This window comes from Equus asinus, chromosome 1 (genome assembly GCF_041296235.1).
Source record: "Equus asinus isolate D_3611 breed Donkey chromosome 1, EquAss-T2T_v2, whole genome shotgun sequence".
In the NCBI taxonomy this organism is placed as follows: Eukaryota; Metazoa; Chordata; class Mammalia; order Perissodactyla; family Equidae; genus Equus; species Equus asinus.
Genome location: NC_091790.1, coordinates 124,307,168 through 124,332,178, shown reverse-complemented (window position 1 = coordinate 124,332,178; position 25,011 = coordinate 124,307,168). Strand labels below are relative to the sequence as shown.

At 41.9% G+C, this 25,011-nt stretch overlaps 1 protein-coding gene across 3 annotated transcripts in view; it reads right to left on the bottom strand.

Annotated features, from left to right (window-relative positions):
* Positions 1 to 25,011, bottom strand: part of UST (uronyl 2-sulfotransferase) — a 348,885-nt gene that overhangs the window by 217,968 nt on the left and 105,906 nt on the right. For all 3 annotated transcript variants that reach the window (XM_070506895.1, XM_044768441.2, XM_014850821.3), the window contains exon 2: positions 16,640 to 16,683. In XM_070506895.1, the coding sequence (XP_070362996.1) occupies positions 16,640 to 16,683 (44 nt within the window). The remainder of the gene's footprint in view (positions 1 to 16,639; positions 16,684 to 25,011) is intronic.

Below are 25,011 nucleotides of genomic sequence, written 5' to 3'. Positions count from 1 at the left end.
ACTAATGTACCAACCGGCTTTGAGTACATAACAATGACCAAGTAGTCCTTTATGTTTCTGACTGGATGAAATAGTAATCTAAAAAAGCATCTCAATATATCACTGATTAAAAATATATTATCTGTATCTATTAAAAATGTTTAGTAACAAAAACACTTTTTGCCAGGATAAAAAAACTGGCTGAAACAAATTGATCTGGTTTGAATCAAATGCCACAAAACATGTACAATGAAACTTATTTAAAACCTTTACCCTAAAAGCCTTAGCAGATATTACAAGTGAACGATTGTTAAAATAATATCTACAAATATTAGCAATTCAGATGGGGGCCCAGTAAAACACAATTCATCAATTAATGGCATTAGGGAATATAACTTAGGTCATGACAGTGTGCTAAGCATTTTACGTGGTTTCTTGCAATTAATCCTCTCAACAACCCTCTCAAGTAGGGACTTCCGTCTCTTTTAGGCTGAGGATGATGGACACTCAGAAATCTGTCCTAAATCACATAGTTAGTGAGAGGCAGTTAATGTGAACTCAGGTTCACTGAGCTCTGGAAGCTGAGCTCTCATCTTCTCTACAACAAGGACAAGCATGCTAATGATATCTTTCCTCAGTGACTGTCTGATATCTCAACAAATTTTGAAATTTTAGGAACATCTACTGGATAACCCTCATAACATGTCTGTAAAGTGGACAGATGACATGCCCAGATCAGGTCATTTTTTTCTTATCCTGATATTTTCATCCATGATGCAGTCAATTTGTAGCACAGAATCAAACTCTAAGTCAAGGGACCTGAAATCCTCATCAAACTATGGTCTTCACACTTCCTTAATGCTCTGACATAAGGCTTCAGTGCGAGATTCTTTTTGCCCAAAGCAAGGGAGGCATCTGGTTCCGAAGAGAAAGGAAAAACTGGGACAGACATGAGCATCCAAGTCAGGGGAAAAAGTGAGTCTGGGATAGACGCATCCCCTTTCCAGGCCACCTCTGGGTATCAATGTTCCACAGCACCACACTGAGCGAGCAGCGCATCGTGGAATCATGCTGGATACGGCCTACATCACTGAAAAGCTCGTTCTGGATACCTCTGACTGCCAGATGAAAGAATTCCTCTAGGTACCTATAATTAGTACATATCCAGTAAGCCAAAAAAGATGTGTAAAACACGTTCCATGCCTTCAGGAATTATGATACAGTTGGGGAGATAAAAATATATACATACAGGTGTCAGTACAATGTGTAATAATGTGTGCCAACTATTGTTACAGGAGAACCGTATATTCTAAGTGACGTTTTGAGTGCTTTATTGTTTTGCACACCATGATCTCCAGCAGGAGCTCAAGGTCACCTTCTTCTCCACGGAGGGGGAGGGGTCCTTAAGGTCATGTATTCCTCAAGGACAAAATTAGGCCATAGTGGCAAGGAACAGTGCTATCAAGGGCCAGTATAAAGGTCTTTAAAGCCCTTTTCCATTTGGCCCCCTCTCTTGGTCTCTTCCTGTTATTGGCCTGCTTCACATTGCTCATTTTTCTCCTCTGTTCCATGTAGCTAGTACAATAAGTAAATGGTTCCCAATTTCCCCTTTTTGGGGGCGAAAAAAGTTAAGAGGGAGTCTGGGTATGGCCTCAAGGAAAGGCTATGGGGAGAGTCCAGCTGGTTCTGCTCTGCTCGAGTCTCGGGACGAGATAGCCACCACTCCCTTCCTGCATCTTCTCACCATCGGGGTGGTAAAAGGTCGAGGTCAAGATGACAGCGTGAGCCTAGAAGAGAACTGTCAGGATGTCACTCAGCCTGCCCTTCGCTAGGCTTCAGGGTTGGGGGTAAAGGAGCCCTGAAGCTCCACATGGTCAAGCCAGCTCCCCCGAGCTGCAGGCCACATTAGGGTTCATCTGCAGGGTGTCCCCTCAGGAACCTGGGAAGAGAGAGGCCGTTCCCTGAGGACTCAGCAGTTCAGGAAACAGGCCGTCCCCATCTTTAACCATCAGCGACACAGCCAGCACCTTACAGCTCCCAAAGCACCTTCACAAACCTTACTTGATTTCCTTTTCACAAAAATGTGAACACGAAGGATACAGGGAAATCAGCATTACTTCCCATTTTATAAAGGAGAAGAAAAAACTCAGAAAGAGTAGTTGGCTTTTGCCAGATCTAAGAACTAGTAAGACTCGGAGCCAGGGCTTGAACCGGGATCTTCAAACTCCTGGTTCTGAAGTATTCACACAACGGAGCCTCCAGCCACAGCAGCAGCAGAAGGCGCAGGATTCACACGGAGCCCTACAAGACGGGCCATCAGAACAGTAGCCGTCCAGGCACTGATTTGGAGATAAGCATCCATAATTACTAAATTGTAAATAAGAGTCAATAATTACTAAATAATATTCTTATTGGGAAACAGAGAATGTTCACTGTCTATTATATGTAAAATAAGAATGATCTTCTTGGATTCAAGAACATCGACTCTGAAACGTCAGACTGTCCCTCCAAACAACCTTGTTCTCTTCCTAATTCATTGCGGATTTGTCATCCATGAATATATATAAACTTTTATGGGGACTGATTTATAGTTTTGACCTGCACTGTCATTTGGGCAAATGAAGTCCAGTTGTTTACTACCCACATAGGAAGCAGAATATCCTTCAATGTGTCTTTGATATACATTATTTAATATTTGAGGGGCATTGCGTCTATTTATTTCAGACCAGAGACGTGTTCAAGGCCTTGGTGAACAATTTTATCAACGCCTCAAACATACTGCTTCTGGTTTTATAGACTTGGATCATTTTCCTGAGCCAATGTCTTTCCTGACAAGAATTGTAATCAAGTTAGTCTTTTCCTCCACCCTCCAAAATCATTCTAGCTGTTACTTCCTGGATGTTCTCCAGCTCAATTATGCCTCTTTTGATCTTTGTTGACTGAAACTGCATATAATCTTTCAGGTGTAGATAAATCATAGCTTGCACAGGGCACAGTTATGTTCTCTGCTGGAGGACGTCCAGGGTTTTGATGGCTTCATTGGGCTGCAGTACCAGAATGGGTGGAAGCCCCCAGGTGACAACTGGCAAAGACACTAGGCTTAGTAGATAGTCCTGTGGCTTAGTACTCCCCCACCCCCATACACACATACACACACAAAGATTACAGTCACCTGCAAACTCAGATTTTTCTGAGCTTTCCTCTTCCGGGTCACCAGTAAAGATGTTAAGACAAATTAAACATTGGTAAAAAGTGCCTATTATACTTACCAACCTGTCTGTCTCCCATTAGTTTTTAAAATAAAAGTGAACTAAGTTAATTCAATTCAACATACGTTTATAAGCGCAAGATCACAAGTCACAAAGGAAACATGATTCTCTCAAATAATTGCACGCTTTCAGAAAATTAAGAATATTTTGTTAACATAATAAAGAATATCTACCTTAAACCAAACGTCAAAATTACACTTAGTAATAAAATACTTGTAGCCTTATCATTAAAACTTCAAACAAAACAAAGATACTGTCTATAACCACCATTCATTCACTTGAGAAATACTTATTAAGTGCTATCATGTGCCAAGTACATATTTTAAATGTAGGTGACATGGTGATAATTAATGTACACTCTCCCATCATGGACTTTACATTACTTAATATTATCCTGGATAATGCTATAAAATCTGAAACAGAATTAGACAGGAGGAGATAAAATGAATGTGGTTTGTTAATTATGTGATTTCCTATTAAGAAAAAGAATTAGAATTGAAAAATTATTGAAATAAACTAAAAAGTCCAGTAACATGAGTATATATATAATGCACAAAATCAATAACTTTAAAATATTATGACAATTTAAAATTTACTGGAAAAATATTCATTCAGAATAGCAACCAAAAAAATAATAAAATATCTATAATTCATCTTTTGTAAGAAGTGTAAAGGCCCCAGAGGGAACCAAAGAAGCTATAACAAAGAACATACAGAGAACAGTAACAACAGCACAAAAAGCTCTTGGGAAGTTAAAAATATGAGAACAATGAGGAAGAAACTCAACAGAAAGGTTGGAAGACAAAGTTGAGAAACCCATCCAGAGAGTAGAGCAAAAAGATAAAGAACAACAAAATAAGAGGAACAAAAATTACAAATATAGACATCTATACTTGGAGGCTTAACAGCCAAAGAAGAGGAGATTCAGAAAGACAGAAAGAGAAGAGGCAGGGGGAAGAAATCATCAGTGAGAAAAGTGAAGCAAATACCCCAGAACAGGATATCAGTGTCCAGATCGAAAGGTCCACCAAGTGTCCAGCATAGGACCTGAAAACTCACATGCAGGAGGCACAAAATTATAAAATTTTAGAACACTAGGAATAAGAAGCTTCCATAGAGAGGAATTACATTTTCATATAAAGGGTCAAGAGTTCCTCTTCTCAACAGGAATACTGAAGCTAGAATAAAGTGGAAAAGAACCTAACATTCTGAGGGGAAATGATTTTGTGGCAGATGCATTTAACACTCAGAGTACCCAGGTGCTCTGTTTCCCAGCCCCCTTGCAGCTGAGCAGGACCTTGTGACCAGTTCTGGCCAACAGATTGCTCACAGAGGTGACGTGTCACTTCCAGGCTGAAGGAATGAAGTCTCTACACACCCGTCCAGTTCCTCCCTGCTCTGCAGTGACATGGGGGTCCGAATTGAGATGGTGAAGCCACAAGATGGAAACAGCCAGGATCCCTGAGTGAGCTCCTGAAAGCCGATTCCCTGAGAACCACGGGACTCACAGAGCAGGACATAAACTCTGACGTGTGAAGCCACTGAGATTTTGCATCATTGTATCCGATCCTGATTAATATAGATTTCCAATCTGGAATTTTATATCCTGTCAAACTATTAGTCAAGGATAGAATAGACATTTTCAGAAATGCATTTTTTCAGAAAACTTCCATACTATGTACCTTTTCTCAAGGAGCTACTGGAGATTGAGTAAAGAGAAAGATAGGCATGGAAGACAGAACAATGGCACCCCAAAGATGTCTGAGTCCTAATATCCAGAATCTACGAATATGTTACCCTACAAGGCAAACAGATCTTGAGATGGGGCGATTATCCTGATTACCCAGATGGACCCAAGACAATCACAAGTTGGGTCCTTAAGAGTGGAAGAGGGAGAGAGGAGAGTCAGAGAGATTTGAAGATGCTACAATGCTGGCTTTGAAGACCGAGAAAGGGGACACAAGCCAAAGAATGCAGGCAGCCTCTAGAAGCTGGCAAAGCAAGGAAATGGATTCTCCCCTAAGCTTCCAGAAGGAATGCAGCCCACTGACTCCTTGACTTTAGCCCAGGGAGACTCATTTCAGACCTCTGAATTCCAGATTGTAAGATAGTAACTTTGTGCTGTTTTAAGCCATTGGGCTTATGGTAGTTTGTTACAGCAGCGACAGGAAACTGATACAACATGGGATGTAGGAAATGGGAACCAACACAGAAGAGAGTGAAGGGAGCTTCAGAGACACACCTGAGCAGAAGGCCGAGTGAAAGCAGCCCACACGGGAGCAGGCGAGAAGGCTCGAGAAAGACTTCACAACTCAACACTGATAAAGCACTGAATGTGTTTGGAGGCACTGAGAGGAGAGTCACACAACTGGAGAAGAGTCTGAGGATAAACTGAGGATCGCAGAAAACTATGAGAGTAAATTTCCAAAACAAGACACTTACTTTACAAAGAAAACAAAAAGCTAAACAGGAAAGAGAACACTATCATAATGGCTCAGCTGCCACTACTGTTTACGTAGTGTCAATGACAAAAACACTGCGTACTGATGTGGCCCAAATAACAGACACCCTGTTTTGGAGGACGGGGAAGGAGAAGGGTCCTTGTGTGATGGTGGCGGGTGGGCTGCAATGAAAGAGAGAAATCCTTCTATTCCACAAAAGGATGTCAACGGGCAATGCCTAAAGCTGAGAAAATCAAGAAGCAGCAACATACACAGGTTATTCAGAGGCATGAAAGCGAATCCTAAAGACTTGGTTAAAAGAGTTTAAAGTAATTGTTCCTGAAGAGCAGGAAATCATGGGGAAGGACGTCATCACGGGTCATTTTTTCGTAACAAGCCCGGAAGCCATTTAGCGCTTTAAACGCTGTGCATTATGTACACACATAACTTTGATTAAACATAAAAACTACATAAAAGGATTGGCAAAATATTTGCAGCAAGTGATACATAAGGCTTTAATATTCTTTATATACTCTAAAGAGTGGACATGATTGTGAAAACTCTTCATTGTGGTCGCCTCTGGGTGGTGGCATTCCTTCTATTCTATAATTTTCTGCACTTTCCAAATCCAAACAAAATAGGAGCACGTATAATTTTTAAAACAAAAAAAGATTGATCATATGGTCAGGGAAGAAATAAGACAAACAAAAAGAATTAAGTAACTACTTTGGGAGCTGCAAAGATGATGAAGTTATTACAACTCTGAAAACTCTGAGGCAACCATTACCTTGCCAAAGAATGGTGGCATGGGTTTTCTTAATTTACGAAAGCGATTTCTTGATTAAATGTGTTTTTCAACAACAATGTGCAATTTTTAAATTTCATGCTTCCTTTCAAACCTTTCGTGTTTGTTAACGGCAGCCCAGACCAGACAATCTGCTAAGTTGATGACTGTGACCAATGCTGGTTTGGATAAGATGTGGAGAACATCTTAGCAGTGATAACTGGCCCTCAGGCCTCAAGGAGTGGAGTAGAGAAGATGCTAAAAGAACAATTACATAAACCACCTATTTTTAAAACTGTGGTTTCACAGAAGATTTTTTAATAAAAAAATTTTAAATAAAAACACTTTTCAGTAAAAAATGAAGTGGACGATGTGCTGAGCAGCACTAAACATTTGTTGAGGATGAAATAGCTTCCTGATGCCCTTCTTGGGAAAGAGTAGACACATTACATCCTCATAAAATTGATAAATTTAGAAGTACTGTTTCTGAACTTAGACATAGATCTCCACGGAAAGTTGAAATCTCAAGAGGCCACTTGCTGGGCCAAAGATTTCCATGTTAATGATTAAAAGCTGTGATGAGCAAGAAGTGAGAGTGAAGCAAAAATACAGGTGACTTCAGGATAAGAAACAATAACCCTATTATGTAAGGCTGACTTGTTCCTCTTTTACAGATCCTTTTACTTTCTAAGCTATTAATTACCCATCTCAAACGAAATACCAAAGCATAAAGTTCTTTATAGCATGCACTGAGCTCAGAAGCTCTTAGAGTTATTTAAGAATAAAATATTCAAGTCATTAATTTTCCTATCGCTGGCAATGATCAAAAAAATGAGAGGGTGGAAGGGACTCCGTCAAGGTCATGTTCATCAGAGTGAAACTGATTCCTAACTCCCTACTTCATTCTGGCCGCTAGTCTTCTTTCTCTAAACCTAATTTATTTATCATGAATCATTAAACACAAACCTATTATCCACTGCAATTGATTCTTCCGTAAAATGAAAAGCAGCTTCACTTTTGTAGGTTTTTTTTAAAAAAGGACTTCCGATAAAGTCAGGTTGGGACACAAACAACAGCATTTGCTCAAGAAAAGCTAAATGACAAGGGATGGGGAAGGCCTTGCTTAGTGAGCTGAACTAGTCACCCACAGGACCTGAAAGTTCTCATAAGTTGGGACTTGGTGTCTGGCATGCCACATGACACGTAGTTAATTGCTTTTAAATTCCAAAGGAAATAGGGTCGGGAGGTTGGGAGTGAGACTCACTCTAAGTTATAGCAAATTGAAAATTTGTAAATTACCAGAATGGCAAAAGGCTGTAAAAGGCAGTAACCGACAGGACTAAGGACCCACTGCTGGGTGCTGACACGTTTGGCACCAACCTAAGGGCTTTCCATTTATTGCGTTTATGCCTTATAACTCTAAGAAGTGGATATTATTATCCTCTTTTAGAAATGTAAAATTGAAGCTCAAAGAGATGAAGTATCGATTCTAGGGGAACTAGTCACATAGCGAGGATTTGAACCGAGGTCTGATTCCAAAACCGGAGCTCCTCGGCCTTGTAGTCTCCAAGAATCAACACAGAAGTCCAACTGAAGAATCGGACGGGTTAAAATAGTAACACAGTTAAATCTAAGGGGTGGGTACACTGCATTTATGTTTTATTTGTCTCACTAATTTTTGTATTTGGAATATCTCACAATTAAAATGTAACTATAAAGAAACTTCATTGTTTCTGAATTAGATAAAAATAAGAAGACAAAAACTTCTTGAGAATGCCAATTTTTTTTTCCCCCAAAGAAAATCAGACAATGTGGGTCTTTAGCACATCTGATGTCATTTACGGCAGGATGAAAGGGGGTCATAAAACCAGGGGGTCCTCTGATCAGCAGCAAGAGCGTCAGAATTGTCAGAATGGAGGTAGCTAGACAAGGTGGGAGCAGCACACAGCCCAGTTCTGTGTCCTAGACTTATTTACTTCTTGCAGATCCTCACGGACGAGGAAAACAAAGCAGACGGCCATGTCTATAGCCTGAAAAATAGGTTCTGAGGTTTGGGGGATAGAAACAAGAAATTACTTTTCCTCTCGAATTTCAATCCTAATCTTCCAAGTAAAAAGTGATTCAGACCAAAGGAGACTGTGGGTGTACAGAAAGCTCAGCAATCCCGCCCTCAGGGAAAAGGGAAATTCTGGATCCAGAAACCCTCTCCAAGTTGACCGATGCTTGGCCAAGACACCTAAAAGTAACGGTACTCCCAGTATCTTCCGGAAGTCACTCACATACTATGATCACTGGATGTGTGGGTTTTCCACTTTAGGTTCCAAGCCAGGAATGGAAAGCTTAGTTTCTTTACTAGAGAATGTTAAAACATTTCCTTTCAGTTAATGTATGTCCAAGTTGAAAGGGTTATTGAAAGGGAAAAAAGAAACAGAAACAAAAATGGGGTCTTTCTCAGGGACTCGCAGGCTGAGAAATCTCCTATACAAATAGGGACATATTTTTTAAAGGGTAACCGACTTCTTTATTGTTTTTCTTTGTCGCTTTCAAATCCTCTGGTTCTGTGAAAATAGGGAGTTTCCTTTAACTAACTTTCTCTTGAATTGTCGCTGAGGTCATTTTCAGAGAAAAATATAATGTAATACGATATGATTTTTGTATATTGAAAAACACAATTTGAACAGTAGAAATGAGTTTTAAAAAGAAGAAACTGGAGAGAATATTGGGGATAATAAAGTAGCTGAAGACACAAGAATCATGAAGAGAAAAGAATTATGAAGAAAAGTGAAGAAAGAATATTGGGGGGAAACCTGGAGTAGTACTGAATGTTAAAAAGATGCATTTCAATTATCTTAATGACAGACTTCTAAGGATGGTTTCAATCAAAACAAATAATGCCTAACAGAGCATAACACTCAACGCTCCTAGTAATTGAAGATAGTAAATTCAACCCATTTGAATTACTTTCTCGGGCTGCTGTGACAAAGTGTCACAAACTGGGTGTCTTAAAACCACAGAAATGTATTCTCTAATAGTTCAGAAGGTCAGAAGTCTGAAATCAAGGTGTGGGCAGCGTTAGTTCCTTCTTCGGGGCTCAGAGGGAGAATGTGCTCCACCCCTCCCTCCTGGATTCTCGTGGTTGCCTGCAATCCTTGGTGTTACTTGGCTTGTGGCACCACAACTCTCATCTCTGCCTCCATCACCACATGGCGTTCTCCCTGTGTGTCTCTGTCTCTGTGCCCAAACTTCCCTCTTCTTATGAGGACATCAGCCATATTGGATTTAGGGCCTGTCCTACTCCAGTATGGCCTCATCTTAACTTTATCACACCTGCAAAGAGCCTAGTTACAGATAAGATCACGTTCACAGATTCTGGTGGTTAGGACATCAACATATCTTTTTGGGGACACAAATCAATCCGTAACACTATTCAGAAATGAACTTGTGATTCGTTACTCCTTTCTTCCTATTCATTTTTTTCTACTATACAATGATGCTGACATGGTCCACATCTCCTAGGCTGGCATCTTTTCTCTCTCTCCTGTTAACGCCAAGCTCCTCAAAGCAGTTCATCTCTCCATTGTCCACCTACCACTCCTTGAAGTCCAGTAGCGAGGCCCATGCCTCCTCACCCCACCCATGCCTCCTCACCCCACCCATGCCTCCTCACCCCACCCATGCCTCCTCACCCCACCCATGCCTCCTCACCCCACCCATGCCTCCTCACCCCACCCATCCCTCCTCACCCCACCCATCCCAGACTCTCTGACCTGGTTAGTTACTCCTACCCAACCTCAGGACTCTCACCTGGACAGCAGGTCAGGTGGAGCCTCTTGCATTCATCCTTATCATAGCGCCTTGCAAACTATTTAATGTATTAGATCCGGCCTGTTTGCCAGCCTGTCCTTCCCACTAGACTCTAAACACCTTGAGGGCAGCGCCTGTGCCTTCTGTAGCCTTACAGCCCCAGAATCTAGCACAGAACCCAACGAGAATTTGGTACCTAATAAATGCTTGAATGAATGAATGAATGGTTGTATAGGGTCGTTTAGACTAAAGACTATATCAACCACAGAACTACGTGCTCTCATAGTCTTTGATTCCATCAAACCTTAAGATGCAACTAGAGTATAAAGCATTAGATAGCAGAGGTTATCTTTTACTTCTTTGTGTCTTCTTGATCCTTTGCACAAAGTAAGCACTCAATAATAAATTGATACTATAGGGAAATTACCTTCTAGGGGGTGGGTAAGAAGGAATAACCTTTACTGAGCAATTTTTCACTGCCAGACACAGCTAGATGCCAGAGAAATGTCATCTCAATTAATATTACCACTTCTCATTCATTTGGAGATTGCCTGCTCTGCATAATAAATTGTAAACCCTCTTCTAATGAGCCCATTTTAAAATAGAATTTTGAATACTAACACTAGCTAGCACATTACTTTATATACAAAATAATATATAAATATTATTTTATATATAAAAACTCTTGTGTATACAAATATAGACATTAGTAATATATCTTAACTCAATATATCATCAGGATCCATTGGACTCTATTTTAATTTTTTAGGTTTTTTTTTCACAATTACAACTATTTGTATGGCTTAATATTTCTTGACTTTATTCTTTCTTAAAGATATTCCAAACAAGATATACCTTTTTTTAAAAAAATAAGGAGAATAAAACTCATTCTACCCTGAAATTATCATATGGGTCTACCATTCCCCTTTAAAAAATCTAAGATCCATTATGAGATCTTGATTTTTTTCTATATCTTAATACACTTTGCTACTTCATCATCTTAGAATAATTACCTATCAATTATTCCCAAATATGCTTTAAAAAGACTAAAGTAAAAGAAAAATGTAAGAATGATGGAATGGCTTAGAACCACACTGCTATTCAGCAATGATTGAAATGTCCCATTCTGTCTTGTCCAATATAGCAGCCACTAGCTGCATGTGGCTACAGAGAAGTTGATATGTGGCTAGTGCAACTGAAAAACTGATTTTTTTTGAATTTTAATTAATTTAAATTTAAATAGCTACAAAAGCCTAAAGGTTGTATTGAACAGTGTAGGCCTAGGAGGAAGATTAAGGAAATAAATTGTCATTATTGCATCACTCTTCATATTTCTTATTGTGTTGCCCAAAGTACTGTATCTTCTTCCTGAAAGAATTAAGAGAAGACTGGAGACACCATCTTTGCAGTCTGCTTTTAACTTTCATTGAATAGAGTGAAGAATTCAGAATTTGTCATTCCTGCCTATAAGGACAAAGAAGGAAACTGACAAAGGGAGAGGTTTCAGAAGCATTAGAGGAATCAGAGGTGAATGCTAAGGGTTAGACAGTAGCCGTCAAGACTCTAATGACAATGATGAAATTGATCATGAAAGTGACACCTCAAACTCTTGAGTTTTCAGACGATGGTATCCTGGATTCATTCTCTCAAACTTGAGTCGATGAGAGAACAATATATTTCTAAGGATGAAAAGAAAATACAGTATTCTCATGTAATTAGTCATTCGAGAGGAAGGAATTCATCAAACGATATTTGTGACAAGAACATGGACTGTCCCATTTTGCTAAATGAATGTGGGACAGTAGTCTTTCATGTTTTATGATGTTTGTACACCAAAATTTACTCTATATACAGTTTGTAAATGGACGAATGCTGAAGGTAGATATATATTCAAAGGTGGTTGGAAGGAAAAAGATGAGGTAGAAATTTAAAAATTCACTATATAGTTAATAAAAAAAATTAAAAGTGTCCATTGGACCCAGATGGTAAATGGTGATGACTTTTTTTTTCGGGTATCCTGAGAATTAACATTTGTTTATTGTACTAGTTAAGGTACCAGATAACTTATATAAAAGGGTAAACTCCAGAAATAAAGTGAAAAATTATTGTATTTCTACTTAAATTAGTAATCTTGAAATGGTTAAAAATGTGGCCCCTGAAGCTACACAGCCCTGGGCTGGAATCCTAGTGCATGACCTTTGGCAAATTATTCAGCCTCTCTAAGATCTAGTTCCCTCATCTGTAAAACAAGGATTAAAAAATTACTTCCTCTTTTATAGAGTTTTATAGAGACTAAACCTGCAAGCGAAGTGCTTAGCAGAGTGCTAGGCACATAGGAAGAAATCAGCTATGAATAGTGGTTTCATTTTCCTTGAATTGCTCAGACCAGCTCTCCTTATCCATCAGATTCGGGAATCCAGAATACATGAAATGATAACTGTATCCTATTTGCAACCACCGTAATTGATCATCACCAATGCCTGCTGCTCACATGGGGGACCCACGTCCCAGGTGAAGTGAAGCCGCAAGAAGACGTCAACCTCCAGAGGTCACACTGCTCTGGGGGGTTGACGGAGCTGCAGACAATGCCACAGAGGCCAGAACACCCCAGGCTTTTCAGCCCAACTTTAATCTTGTTACATGAGGACATTTTTTTCCCTGATTTTTAGATTGAGAAAGCATTACCTTAAGGAACGCAAATTACCGAAAAGTAGAAGGAAAAGAGTAAAATTCTCCTGAAAATCTCACTCTCTAGAGAAACACCATTATCCTTCCAGGCTTTTCTCTGCACACACATCCACAGGCACACAATTTTGTAAGAAGTGCAATCACACTAGACTTGGTATTTCATGCCTGTTTTTGTACTCAAGAATATCTTTCTAATTCATTCCACGGAGACCTACATGTTCATTCTTAGTAGGTCTCCAACCTTTAACCACTGCTTCCTGTGCACACACAAAGTTGGTAGTAAAAAGTGGTTGACAAAAGAAAATATTAACATCTGCCTTTAAATAATGACTTAGATCAAAAACCAAGGTGAGCCGTGAGGTTAAAGTGAATTTTAAAAACAAGTCAAGTCAGAAGCATTTGGTTATTTTTAATGAAAACACTGGAGAGAATGAAGTCCTGGGTTCTGCGTGTGCTGTGTGGCACACACCCCATTCCCTAAATGGCTATTACTTGTGGAATGTGAAACTTGTGGAACTGCACTTTTAATAAAACGAGAACTTGCCTGTAAATCTCAGTACATTTTCAGGGTTTAAAAATCTTACTTTATCTAGATCACAGCCCTTTCCATATTGGCAAAAAAGGTTATTTCTGAGTGCTAAACAAATGTGAAAACTGTGGGTCTGGACTCAGTCTTGCTCTCCCCTGCCAGGCTGGGAGTTCACTCCGGAAGCCAAACATGTGTGCATCCTTATCCTCTGGATGCCACCATGTCCCTGGATCCACCAGTGGTCTGCAGACGCAAATAACCGAGGCCCCATCTCACAGTCACTCAAGGGATCTTTATCTGGAAGTTTGACCTTACCACTTCTGGGATTCATTTCCACCCTGCCAGGAGTAATAAGCATGGATGAAAAGATGTTAACATACCAATATTATTTTTACCCATTTTTATATTCCTCTTATTTTGGCTACTGCTTAGAAAGTCCAGAGTGTTTTTGCTACTCCACTCCTAGATAATGAAAATACAGTTAGAGTGAAAGAATCTGTATTATATAAACTTCTGCTGGTTGAAAGAGATCATATTCACAATTTTCAAACTTGGAATACAGTTTATAAAACTGGATTTACTTTGAAAGTGGTCTAAAATGAGAGGACATGACCTGATCATTTTTGTGTATCAAGGGGGGCAGGGGGAAGGGAGGGGTGAAGACCAGATTGCAGGGGTGGATGACAGCCATGGAAAGCCCTACAGGGGCAAGGGGACAGGGCCCAGCAAACACAGAATCCTGGCACCGAGGATTCCAACAAAGAGGCAGGCAGGATGGTCAACTCCTTGAGAGCAAGGCCCCCAGGCAGACTAAAGGGGTAGTCCCAGGCCTGTCACCAAGGATTGAGGTCAAGAAGGCAAGTTTATATAAAGTGAGCCTCGGTCTTCTGACTAGGTAAAACCCCGTTTATCAAAGCTGCAAGCTGAAGCAATGTCCTGACATGCCATTAAGGGAAACAGCTGATGGGTCCCACAGACAGAGCCGCTCAAGCCCCTCCCTGCAGAGCAGAGGGGTGGGGAGGGTTTACCTAGCCCCACTTGGGAGAGAAGTCCAGTTAGTGGTGAAGGAGCCCAGCAGTCCATCCTTACCATTACTGACCAAAGAAAACAGGGTTATTGACCAAAGAAAAGATGTTTTCATTATAAGAAAAGTTACAATGGTGAGTCATCATTGTATTAATAAATAGCCTTTATACAATAAGCCACACCATTCTCTCTAAGGTATTAGCAGTAAAAACAACCCAGAAAATGTCCAGGGAAACAGTTTTCTTTATATCCATGGTCTTTAGAGCAGTGGTCTCAAATGTGGTCCCCAGAGTGCAGCATCAGCATCACTTGGGAGCTTGTGTGAAATGCAAATTCTCAGGTCCGGCCCCAGACCTACAGAATCAGGCACTCAGGCGTCTGGGCCCAGCAATTTGTGTTTTAACAAGCCTCCAGGAAATCTTGATGCAAGCTAAAGTTTGAGAATACTGGCCTAGTGGAAAGAACCTGGGATGGGAGCCAGAAGACCTAATTCAGATTCCAGCTCTGGATTCCATGGTCCAATTCAGTGAAATTCAATAAATAGTCATGATGCCTCCCTCTGTGACTGGAGGCTAATGCAAGGATGTGAGGAGCTAGACGTGGTCTTTATCCTCAGACGGGTCTAATCCTCTATATTCTTTTGCTCCTCCAGCATAGGGGCTATTTGGTGGTGGTTGTTCTTGTTTTGTTTTATATTGTATTCCTAGTGCCTGTAGCATCACTGGCACTCGATACATAGGCAGTGGACCAAGTGGGAGAGCCATTCACGACTGTGATAAATACTACTGTACCATTCATCAATAATCCTAATGTTACTCCAGTCTATGTAACACTAGCCACAGTTCTTTTAATGCTTATTGCATGCCAGGTCCTGAGTGCTTGTCATATATCAGCTCATTCAGTCCTTTCAGATGTCCTGTCCTGGGCGTAGTATTTTTAATCCCAATTTGCACATCAAAAAACTGAGGCCCAGGGCCAGCCCAGTAGTGTAGTGGTTAAGTTTGCATACTCTGCTTCGGAGGCCTGGGGTTCGCGGGTTAGGATTCCAGGCGCAGACCTACACATCACTCATCAAGCCATGCTGTGGCAGTGTCCCATATATAAAGCAGAGGAAGATTGGCACAGATATTAGCTCAGGTACAATCTTCCTCAAGCAAAAAGAGGAAGATTGGCAACAGATGTTAGCTGAGCCAATCTTCTTCTCCAAAAAAAGAAAAAGAAAAAGAAAAAGAACCCTGAGGCTGAAAATATGAGGTAATCTGTCCAATGTCATTCATCAAAAGTGGCAGAGCCAGTCATGAACCCAGAAATACCTTATCCCAAAGCTCACGATCTTGCAGGTGGTGGAGCTTTTCAAATCCTACAAACTTGAAAGCCAACTTTGGGGTACGTTTCCAGCCTCTGAAGTTAGTGGTTGATTACCTTTTCCCTATGTACTTACAACTGCACTTTGCAGGCATCGCCTTAAGTGGTCAAAAGCTATCATTATTTTTCTCAATTTTTGGTAGAGTGACATTTGGTTTTCATTGAGCTCAGAAAAGTAGACAGTGGTAGGAACTACATTAATACTTCACTGGACTGTTCTGACACTTAAAAGTCAGGCCAAAACGGCTTAGAGGAAAAGAACAAAAGGCGACATGCAGACCAGGCTAGGGCAGCCTTGAGAGGCACTGGCAGAGAAGGCCAGTTCCAAGGGGTTGACCTTGGGTGGAGCATCCCAACTAAGGCAGGACAGGGGGAAAGACACGAGGGTGATTCTGGCCCCCAAGGCCCTAAGGCATGAGGAGGCTGGGCTGGGGACATCAAATCGTGGGCCAGCATGGATGCTGAGGCAAACGCATCAGCAAACAGGAGATGCTGCCAAAGGTCTGAAGCCAGCCGAAGGCCCCCGTGCCTGGGACAGCTACAGCTACTGATTGAGAAACAGCTCCTCTTCCTCCCTCACCACCTGGCTATCTTCATGTGCTTCATTTTTCTCTTTACTGTAAGTCAAAGACTAACTTGACATCTGCCATCTACTAATTTCTTGTCAGAGCCAGGAGGAATCTAGCTGGGTTATTGGAGGCTGTCGGTACTGAGAAAAGTAAAACAGGATTTATACCACAAGCAAAGACCTTACCTTACTAGGGGGTGGTCCATGGTCATCCAAGTAAGTGGAATTTCCTAGGGAAAAAAAAAGAAGAAAAAAGTTGATGAATCTATAGTGTTCAACCCAAAATGAATTTAGCACAAAGTCGTTAAAAATAAACATTCTAGATATATTTCTACCCAGACAACAGTACCAAAGAAAAATGAGTAATTAATCATCAATTTGGCGAGATTTTGCTGATATTACCATCGTTGGTTGATAGTTTCAGCAGTACAAACATTCTACATACGTGGGTGTTTGTGCACACAGACATCCACACGCAGAACACGCACCATTATTCCTCACCTAACATCTGTTGAGTTTACCTTAGACCAGTGGTTCTCAAACTTGAGTGTGCATCAGAATTATCCGTAGGGCTTGCTAAAGCACAGACTGCCCGGCCCCACCCCCAGAGGTTCTGATTCAGTAGCTCTGAGAAAGCGCATCTCTACCAGGCTCCCGAGTGATGCAGATGCTGTGGGTCCTGAAACCACACTCTGAGAAACACCGCGCTGTTTCTCCACGTTGTCGTGATTGTCAATTTCCTTTTATCTTCTCAGTCTAGCTTGCTTCCGAAGCCTCACTTGTCTTCACTAATAGCCACTTACCGGCATGTGTGTTTTCAGAATGCACGGTTATTGTTTCCTGAGGAATAAAGGCTCATGGGGGTTAGGACAGGAACTAAAGTTTATTGAGTTCCTTTTATGTCGCAGGTAGTCTGTTAAGTGTTTTACAGGTATTCATTCATTTAATTCAGATATCAGAGGTAGGTTATAATTATCCCCATTATGGAGGAGAGAACAGAGGCCTGAAGAAATCCAGGAATTTGCTCATGGTCACACAGCTGTTTTGCTGCAGACAGGAGAGAAGACTAGTTTTTCTAGAAGGTACTCAGGCATCTGCTCATCTGAAAAGCCTACCTAGAGTGTTGCCATCTCCGGCTTTTGTGCAGCCCCGGCACTGCCCATGTGACCATCTGGCAGCACGTTTGATTGTGGGGGAGACAATGATGCAGCCATATAATCAGAGGCCTCTCTCCAAGGGGGCAATGCGTGTCAGTCTAGGGGAAAGTGATGATGACCAGACTTTCTAACAGAACAAAATGTGGAAAATACTGGAAACACAAGGACACTTATAGAGGACAGTAGATTAGGGAATAAGATAAATGTCCTCATTGGGATGGATGAAAGGTGCTTTTTCAAGAGAAAGCAAAAGTAAATTAAGAAAATGGAATAAAAGGGAAGCAAAGCTTAACCCGGGGACAGTTCAAGCGGGGAAACTTACCCAAGCATAACAATAAGTGGGTTTTGGCTTTTAGGTTTTCTCTATACTCAGGCATCATCCACCCCCTTTTCCTTTGTCGTTCTCTGATTTACCACCCACTTGATGTCCACAATGATTGTACTCTGGCCATTTGTGTACGGTAAAGGGACAACAGGGCCCAACTGTCATGCACAGGACAATCAAACAGAAACACCTGGCATGCTCGTGATTGGGTTATTTTCAGACACCTTTGAAATGTGAACGTGATTAACAACTTGTTAGATCTTAATTATTGTGCTGTTCTCCACTGGGAACATATATAAATAGGAAATGAGATTTACATCTGACAATAAAGTGGATATGCATAAAAGAATTCAGGAAAACGGTTGCGTAAGTCTAGAGAAATATTCAGAACTATCGCACCATAATGCAGGTGGTATAGCTGCAGAGGGGCCCTGTCCGCTCATCACGTGCATGTGTCTTCCCTACGAGGGAGGTGAGAAATCCCAACATACTCCAGCATCTTCTCCAAGTATCAATCTCAGGAGTCAGAGAGCTCAAATAACTACATGTTTCTGAAATAGAAAAGTTTTCCAAAGAACCAAGTTCCTAAAAAGGGATGACTAAAATGCCTGACTGCCACCTCAAACTCCAGACGCGGGACCAACTGACTCCTAACACCTCAGCTTGATGTCTAAAGGCACCTCACACTTGGCTGAACTCTGATTCCACCCCGTGTCACTGCTTCCCTTTGTCTTCCTTATCTGGTTACTGGACACATCCCTTCCCCCAGGGGCTCTGAAGCCCAAGTGTCACCCGTGACCCATCTCCTTCCTTTATCCCATCCTTGCAACCCAGTCGCAAATCCTGTTGGCTCAGCCTTCAAAAGATTACACAGATCTGACCACTTCTCACCAGCCCCGCCAGCAGTCCGGGACAGCCCTTGTATCTCTTCATTCATCACTAATTTTCTCCTCTACCATATAGCAACCAGAGGGAGGTCTAATCTTATCAATCGGGCCATGTTAGCCCTCTGAGAACAAACCACTCAGGTTCTAGCATGGTTTATACCCTACACGACTCAGGCCCTGCCTCCCACCACACCTGCCACCAGGCTCAACAGCCTTCTCTCTTTTCTGGAACACACGGACCTGTTGTCAGACAGGGACGTTTTGAACTGGCTCCTTCCTCTCTTAGAAAAGCTCTTCCCCAACCCCTCCATTCAGACTCAGCCTAAATGTCCTTCCTAACTCCTTCCGTCCCTCTGTCCTTCTCTCCCCCCCTCCCTCATAGAAGACTTCACTTCTTTCTGCACAAAGAGAGGAGCAGCCTGACCAGTGGTGGCACTTGTACCACGGACACCATTATCTCCACCCCATCCCTGAGCTCTCCTCCATCGTTCGGTTCCTGCGGTTCGTTAGAACACAGACGCTGTAAATGCCTCGCACGTTACAGAGGTACAGGAAGGGCAAGGAAAAGCTACACGAATAAAAGGTATTTCTTTAGCTGGAGACACAAGTTTTCTTTCTCCTAGGGTGTAACCGTATTACTTGATATGTAGGCAGAGCTTTTCATCCTAGGATTTTAAGCTTTCATAGTGCAAAGTAAACACAACTATCAGAATTTTCCAACCCGAAGGTGGGAACTTGTTAGCTGGAGAGATCAAAGGATGAGCACTGTTATCAGAATGAGCTCCCCTGGACCGGCTCCCAGGCATCAAAGCACCTCCCTGCTGCTCTGTCTTGCAGAGGATTCTGAGGAGGGTGTCGAGCTGTGGGATGGAAGATCAGACCCCAGTCCTCCAGGTGGTCAGTCTTGGAGCTCAGATGTGAATTTGGAAATAAAAGGCGGAGGAGGGAGGGGGGCTGACGAAGAGGCTGGAGCCAGGACAGAGGACAAGTGCTCACCTGCCACCCACCCCCACTGCCCTGTGAACATCCACTTTCCACGCCCCAGTCTCCCACCCCAGGTCGCAGCACCCTGTGAGGCAGTACCTCTTATCAGGGGAGGCCTAGAGGGCATATCATTTCGATTCTTTCCAGAAAGTAACCCACACCTTTAGAGCTCTGATTTCAGCCTCCTTTTAGTGTCTCAAGTCCTTCCTTAGAGGATCAAGGATTTACAGTATCTTGTCAAGCTAGAAAAAAAGGAGAGGCATGCACCCCACACGTTTCCACTCCTCCATCAGTCAACATTCAGAAGGGCCTGTCTCCAAACAGCCAAGAAATCGCCGGCTGGGGCTAGCATTGAGCTAACCCTCTCACACAAAATTAAGTTTATCCAGGCTGCTTAGGCAGATGGAGCAGACGGGTGGCTACTGATTTGAGGCAACCGCCCTCCGAGCTCTATGCAGCTGGTCTCTATCTGATGGTGGTGGTGGTGGTCATGTGGCTCTCCACGTGGGTTAAAATTCATAGAGCTATACACCAAAAGCAACAAGTAGCTTAATGGTTTAAAAAATGCCCTCACTAGAAGGCAAGTGACCTCAGACTTAGGAACCAGCCAAATTATAACACATTCTAAGTCTCACCCACCCACCTAGCCCCTCACCGTGGCGACCTCCCAGGGAGGCTGTAAACAAAACCTGAGAGCATGCAGGAATGTACAAAGGTGTCAAATCCAAGTACGCGGTGTTTCTATTTGTGTCTTTACTAGAGTTTATATGTGTTACCAGAGTCCTTGTGGACAGTATGTTATCATATGTGGCTACTTTAGCCAGCCTATAAACTATTTGCAGCAAAGCTGCATTTTGGGAAATTCATGTGAAGTCTGATACTAGGAATCAGGAGGCCAGGATCTGTGACCTGCAATCTGAAGATTCTTGACTGATTGCTATGTTAATACCTGGGTCTCAGTTGGCAGAACCAAGGTTTGCTAGGCATACTAGATCCATCTAAGTCTTCTTTGATTAAAGGCAACACTATGGAAAACCAGATACAGTGTAACTAGATAAATAGGTGCAACCTCACTTTTGTAATAGAGAATCTGCCCAAGAAGTGTCATTCCTCCTCAAAGTTTTCCATACACACATCTGTAAGAATGAAATAAGCTCGAAGTTTACTGTAAGGAGTACACAAGGGTAATTTCCTTCTGTGAAAATGCTTGGAACAATCCCTGAGCCTAGTAAGTCTGCTAGCAGGACTAGTTGCACTACTAGTAATAACAGGAGCAATGCCAAGTCCCTCCTTCACTGACTCCATCCTCCCACTCAGCAGTCTGCAACCCACCCTGCACATTCTACTTGCCTGCAATGATTTTTAAGAAATGTTGATGCTGGGCCCCAGCCTCAGCTACTCTGATTTAATTATTTTGAGACAAGTCATTTGGCATTTGGTATTTTCTGAAGTTCTTCAGTAATTCTAATCTCTAGCCAGGGTTGAGAATTACTGAGATACAAAATACAAAGTAAAGCACTCTATAATTCAGCCTGAATCTCATTTTCAGAAGTAAAAAGTAACAGATGTTGTTCGGGCTGGTCTTCATCACCCGTCACCTCCATCATTTCTGGTGAAAGATTGCACAACACGAGTTTCACGTCAAAGGAGAACGCTGATGGAGGGCTGAGGACCACAGAAGGACTCCCAAACGCAGAGGGGGCGGACCAGGCAGTTCCGGTCAGCACCTGCCCAGGGGCCCAGGACCGGCTCACAGGCTGTCTGAGAGTGGGCCAGCACTAGGCATCTCTGGGCACAGAACTTACTCCTTAAACCATACGGGTTGCCCAAACTTTTCTGGGACTCCACCAATCTTTTCAAGAATAATTTTCAGAGCTCACAGTTTCAGAACGTATTTGCTCCTGCAAACAATGCTTAGCATCTGTTGTTCTGTTGAGCCTCTTGTTTCCTAGCAAACAGGGAAAGTAAAAGCATAACCCTCCATCTGCCCAGAGCATCCAGAGACCCCACTCGACTTACGCAACAGGGGGCATTGGTCAGCCCTGGAGACTTCATATCTGATGCCTACACACACTTTAAGGGTCCACAAGGATCTGAAAGGAAGAAGCCTCTAGAAAATTTGAAGCAGAGAGACTATCTGGTCCCAGCCCAGTGAGGTACCTGTCTTTCCAGGCTGGGGGCCCGGAGTGGAGAGGAGGTGAGGGAACCTGGTCAACACAGAGGAGGCTGCTGCCATGCCCATGTGAATCCAGTAGAGGCCAACACAGCCGGATAAAAAAGAAGCTGCTAGAAGCACTGACATGAAGAAGGACTATTTAATAGAATTATCAGGGTGTCACTATTTTAAGTAGCAATAGTCGCTCTTATATAAGAGGAGAGTGAAAAGCAGCCCCAGGGGAATCATTTAATGGATTCAAGAAGATACTGCTAGCAGAAGTGACTGTCACTGGTGAACAAGAACGGAAGCCCAGGGGTGATAAAGAGAATACCACAGACTCCAGAACGAAAAGACCTGGGTTCAAATGTCAGTCTTACCCCTCACTAGTTGAGAGGCCTTAGAAATATCGCTTAATTTCCCTGAGGCTTAATGGCCTCATTTGCAACTGAGGACATTAATAACAGCACCTAAGTAATAGCGTTGTTGTGAAAATGCAACAAGATGTGTATAAAACAGTTCGCATCATGCCTGCCTGGCATATAGTTAGTGCTCAATGAATGGTAGCTACTTTCTTATCTTATATTACCCAATTTAATCATTTATATTCAACATTATAGTTTTATTTATTATTGAGTAAATCAAAGAGAATCCTGAGGCCAGGGGAGTAGTTTATCGTATTAAGGATGAATATTAATATAACTATTTGATAATTTCTATTACTTTCCAATCCCAGCTTGATATGTCTTCAGAAATATACAAAATTGTTTCCCCAATTGTTTGAAATACCTTTGGCAATGTGCAAATGAACTTCCAGAACCTTCAGGGGATATAATTTATTCTTGATTCTTAAGTCTTGCATTAGCAGATCTATTTTTGTCTGAATTGGTCCCTGAAGCATAAAAATGTTTTAATTCTAATTCCTCTTATAGAAACCATAATATGCATTAGTGTCAATGTCAAAAAAGCCGCCTCTACACTGCCAATTTTGATCAAACACCAGCAATTCTTTTCAGAATTTTTCTTCTGGCTCCTTTTAAAATCATAATCATAAGCCACTGAAATCCTTTTTCCTTTAGTATTCAGAAGCAGCCATTTCACACAGGACTCTGGTTACCTACATCAGAATCAGAGGGCTGCATCTCCCCCATGGAGTCCGGGCCTCCGATAAGACACTGTTAATGAAGGAGTCACTGTTGAAGGCGACACTGCAACCCCAGCTTTGTCCTTGCCAAAAAATTATGCTAATGCCACACTTTCCACCGTTAACCATGGGTTACATTTCTTTAAGAGGCAGCTGTGAGCACACACCAGCAGTGGTTAACAATGAGGAGTTTGTGTGTTGAGTAAACATCTCCAATAGCTCCATTTCTTATAATTAATGCAGCCCCAAAGACACCGTAATGGAGGAAAATTGCTTGCACGACTTTATTTAAGCTTTAATAAAATTATTTCCCACTGAATTAAAACAAATGGCTATATTAACTATCAACACTTAAATATATTTATAAAAATACCTTTGATACACTGAGTGAAATAAGTCAGAGGGAGAAAGTCAAATACCGTATGATCTCACTCATAAGTAAAAGATAGAAACAACAACAAACAAACACATAGCAATGGAGATTGGGTTGATGGTTACCATGGGGGAATGGGGGAGGGCAAAAGGGGTGATTAGGCTCACATGAGAGGGGATGGACTATAATTAGTTTTTGGGTGGTGAACATGATGTAATCTACACAGAATTCGAAATATATAATGATGTACATCTGAAAGTTAAAAAAAAAAGAAACCATTGAAAAATTCTTGAATGTTCACCCAACCAGTTAACAAAGCCAAAAATATCTTGAAAATACTTCCTTGATCCTCAATGAAAAAAATGAGCATTCCAGTCACTGAAAAAAAATCCAAATTAAGCAGTTATCAATTACAATTTAGAAAGTAGCTTCTATTTCTAATTAATTTTAAAAGCAGCTTAATGCTTTTCTCTTTGTATTTCAGGCTCAAAAAACACTGCCTTGTTTTATAATACATCACTTTTTTTCATTAAATCTGAATATATATTTTAGGATGTCAAGGGTACATTTGTAGAAGGAAATTACTTTTGGAATCAAATGATCAGTGGCGTATTGCTATAACAACCTAAATATAAATATGAATTATTGCCAAATTAGCTCAGGAATTCATTGTAGTCATATAATATGGTCTTAGGAATGGAGTATCAAAGAGAGATGGAATCACTTAGTTTTCTGTTTCATTCCATTAGCTTTTCCTCCCAAAGTCATTCCCACAGTCCACTGATCTCCTCTGTGTGACTATAATACACCCATTAACGGAACGGCCCCAACCCTACACACTGCAAGGCTCTAATCAGCAGCGTGTAAACCCTCTTCTGCCATGAGGACCTAGCCTCCAAGTAGCCACCATGAGGACTGACACTTTCCATCATACGCTTACTGCATGGAGCACCCCTAATAAATGTAGTGGAAGACAGGCAGGAGGAAGACAATTAAGAATCTGCCTGGGGAGAAACAGACAAGGGCAAAAAAATCAGCATCTTCTTTATCATCATCAGTGGTTAGCATCAGTGCTGATCAAAGCTCTGTGCTCAGCACTCTACAGACCTCATTCCAGTGAGTTCCTACGACAACCTCTGAGGTAGGAACTACTACTATCCCCATTTTCTGGCAGAGGCAGCCGAGGCTCGGGAAGGTGAAGTGACCTGCACAGTGTCAGCCAGCCAATCAGCAGGAGCTCCTGGATTCGACTCCAGCTACCTAACTCTGAAGCCACCACACGCTCCCTGCCTCACTCAGAGATTCCGGTCTGGGAGCCACAGGTGCTTTGAGACATTGAGCCCTTCAGCTCTCAGTGCACCGCAGGGTGATCAGGCTGTGGCTACCCAGGTATGGAGTAGGCAGAGTGGGATCTGAGCTCTATAAGCAACATCCAGCCCTCATCAGCTAGACAGAACCTCAGGCCCATCGAGGACAAGTGGCCTGCAGGCTGCAGAAGTACCTACTATCCCAGGATCCCAAGGATCCAGCACA